The sequence below is a fragment of the Branchiostoma floridae genome, chromosome 13 (genome assembly GCF_000003815.2).
Source record: "Branchiostoma floridae strain S238N-H82 chromosome 13, Bfl_VNyyK, whole genome shotgun sequence".
Lineage (NCBI taxonomy): Eukaryota > Metazoa > Chordata > Leptocardii > Amphioxiformes > Branchiostomatidae > Branchiostoma > Branchiostoma floridae.
The window spans coordinates 1360796-1363911 of NC_049991.1; the positions used below are offsets into that span (position 1 = coordinate 1360796).

At 42.1% G+C, this 3116-nt stretch overlaps 1 protein-coding gene across 1 annotated transcript in view; it reads left to right on the forward strand.

Moving 5' to 3' along the window:
• The first annotated feature begins 6 nt into the window (after window positions 1-6).
• LOC118429307 (sodium-coupled monocarboxylate transporter 1-like) overlaps window positions 7-3116 on the forward strand; it is a 3532-nt gene continuing 422 nt past the window's right edge. Inside the window, exons 1-4 of the mRNA XM_035839788.1 lie at window positions 7-1220; window positions 2005-2224; window positions 2548-2665; window positions 3036-3108. Of these exons, the coding sequence (XP_035695681.1) occupies window positions 1087-1220; window positions 2005-2224; window positions 2548-2665; window positions 3036-3108 (545 nt within the window). The 5' untranslated portion in view covers window positions 7-1086. The remainder of the gene's footprint in view (window positions 1221-2004; window positions 2225-2547; window positions 2666-3035; window positions 3109-3116) is intronic.

Genomic DNA, 3116 nt, shown 5'->3' on the forward strand with positions numbered 1-3116 from the left:
CAGCACATCTCATGGACAGCCTGAAAGTGAGGACAGCACATCTCACATGCTGTTCAACACAGCTCATGGCCATGGATAGCCTTAGAGTTAGGACAGCACAATTCTCACAAGCTGTACAACTTTGACAGCCCAAGAGTGAGGATAGCACAAATTCTCACATGCTCAGTGCAACACTGTGTGAGATCACAGACAGCCTGAAAGTTAGGAGTACAGCACATTTCATATGATGTATAATACCGCTCATGGATAGCCAGAGAGATAGAACAGTGGACAGTCAAAGTTGTATTAAGAACAGTTGATTTACCGTGCCACTGGGCCTGACCTTACAAGTAGCTGGAAATCTAGTCTGGTTTGGGACTTCATTAGGAAGTCTGTTAGCAATTCCAGCTATAATCATTTTAGGATGGAAAATTGAATTCATTACCTTCATTGTCAAAACATCAGAATCACTTACTGTGAAAATAACTTTGTTGATGTCAGCCTTTAACTGTCTTTTACTCTTTAGGCTTGTAATAGATGTTGTGTTGAGGAGTATTTGAGACTTTGAATAGTCGTGACTTCGTTGTTGCTTAGGCATTTTGCACAAGTGATATTGTACAGTAGGCTGTCTGGGGCCATTACAAAATCTGTGCAATGGATGTCTGTCAATAAGGTACATAACTTTGGGCAAAATGTCATGTACGTCAGGCCTTAACCTAAAAGAGATTACACGGCAGTAACTGCCAGTCCTTCGCTGTTGCCCAACTCAGTGCAATTAGAGCAGACTTTTCAATAGCAGAGTTTGAAAAGGGTTCTATTGGTGGGTTTAGTAATCAGTCAAAATTTGATAAACGAGCCTGGTCTTCACTGTAAGAAATGAGGGCTATTTCTGATAAGTCATGTGGAAATGTCTAGGACAGGTAGCAAAATTCATTGTCTTGTCCTCTAATCTTGTCTATCAGATTGCACAATGTGTTATGTAATTGATATGCCTACAAGATGGGAGTATCCTTACAATATCACCAAATGGTGGAATAGCAAATAATTTTTTGTTTTCTGGAAAGTGTCATTTCATTCAGAGACGAAGCCACCCTAAAAGGTGTGAAGATGACTGTTGCTGAAGAGCACTTACACAACTTTGGTGCTGTGGACTATGTCATCTTTGGTGGGATGTTGGCCGTCACTGCAGCCACTGGACTCTACCACGCTTTTGCAGGGGGAGGTCAGAGAACAACTGCCAGGTATTTCATTTAACAAGCTTCATATTTTATGCTGTTGTTTCCAATTTGTTGGGACAATGTCCAACTGGCTATATAAATTTTAGATTGATTTATTGATAGATTAATCTATTTTGGTGACACCATATACTGTCATGTCCCCGTGGCACATTAGGGGAATAAATGCAACCCAACTGCCTAGCCATATATTCCGTGGGCTGTGCGTTTGATTCTTAGCCGCTGGCTCACTACTTTTGCTTGCTCTGTGGTTATCAAGTAAAAGTAGTGAGCCAGCAGTCACTACGGAGGATGGTACTCAGGCTATTTGATTCTATGGTTGATCCAGTTGTGTATTAAAAGTTGCACTCTCGCTGCACTTGCGTCACTTTGGGGTTCTTTTAGTGCGTGACTGTTTTGTTATTTTCTTCGATTTTTTTAGATTTAGATATTGGGTGATAGGTAAAAGTATGACTTAGAAGACGGCAAAATGCACAAAAGTTAAGAAAATCTGTTCTTTATCTCTGAAATTCATAGAGTATCTTTCGAACACCACAGTAAGAGTGCACCTTAAGGGATTCATAGCACTTGTCACTTCGGATGGCCACATCAAACAGGCAGCCCTATGCATGAGGGAGCTTCAGGCGTCAAACCTCTGCACGTAAAAGAACCCAACACACTTATCGAGAAGAGTAGGGGTGGCCCAGTGTTCCTGGCTAACATATGCTACGCTGTGGCAAAGCCATATTACACTACCTACTACGTAATGTATTGTCCTCCATCTGACATTCCACCCTGTTGTCCACCCTAGGTACCTGATGGCTGACCGCAGCATGTTCAGTCTACCCGTGGCTATCTCAGTTCTGGCATCCTTCATGTCAGCAGTCTCCATACTGGGCGAGCCGTCCGAGATCTTTGTCCATGGCATACAGTACTGGCTCATCGATCTGTCATTCTTCATCACTATCCCTGTCACTGCTGTCTTCTTCATCCCAGTGTTCCATGGCCTGGGGCTAACAACTGCGTATGAGGTTTGTGCTATTGATTCATCAAAAATACACACGTATCTAGGCCATGGTTATTCCTTGATGTGAATGACATTCAAAAAAATACCCCCAGTAGTCAGGCAGATGTATTAGTGTCTTTGAGAATTATCTTATTTCACAGTATGTGCACAGTAAATGATTATGCTATTATTCTCAGAGAGCCAGAAAAATTGAATTTCCATTCAAAGTTCAATATGCCTTAAATACTGGTACTTTAAAATGCACATTATCATCTATTTGATGGTAAGCAGGGAATTGCCTGATTACAGGTGTTGTTAGTAAATGATGTCACTTATTTCACCTCCCAGTACCTAGAGCAGAGGTTCTCCATGTCCCTACGGGTGGTCGCTGCCTGTCTCTTCATCCTGCAGAACACCTTCTACATCGCTGTCATCCTGTACGCACCTGCGCTGGCCTTGGAAACAGGTCAGCAAAAGGATATAATGGTGTACAAATTGCAGCTACATGACTGTATCTTTTGTCTCGGACATGCTATGGTCTTGCCTTTTTTTGGTGAATGATAGCTTTTGGTGTAAGGAAGTGGTGTAGGTTTGGGCCCCCCAGCAGCTTGCTCTGGAACTGTAGTGGTGCTTTTGTCGTGTACATTGTATAGCGCTTTTCCCAAGGGCACAAGGTCAATGGCACCCAGGACCTTTGAGTTACGGGCCAAGCACCCTGCCATCACGCCACATGATTAGATTAGTCAAATAATCACTTGGTGCTCTCATATTTTAAGTTTTTGATATCATTTTGTATTTGTCTCTAATAAATAATTAGCTTTATTTCTTTGCTCCAGTTACAAAGTTTGAGGTGTGGAAGACCAGTAGTACTTGCAGGAACCATCACAACTATGTATACATCCTTGGTACGTATCATG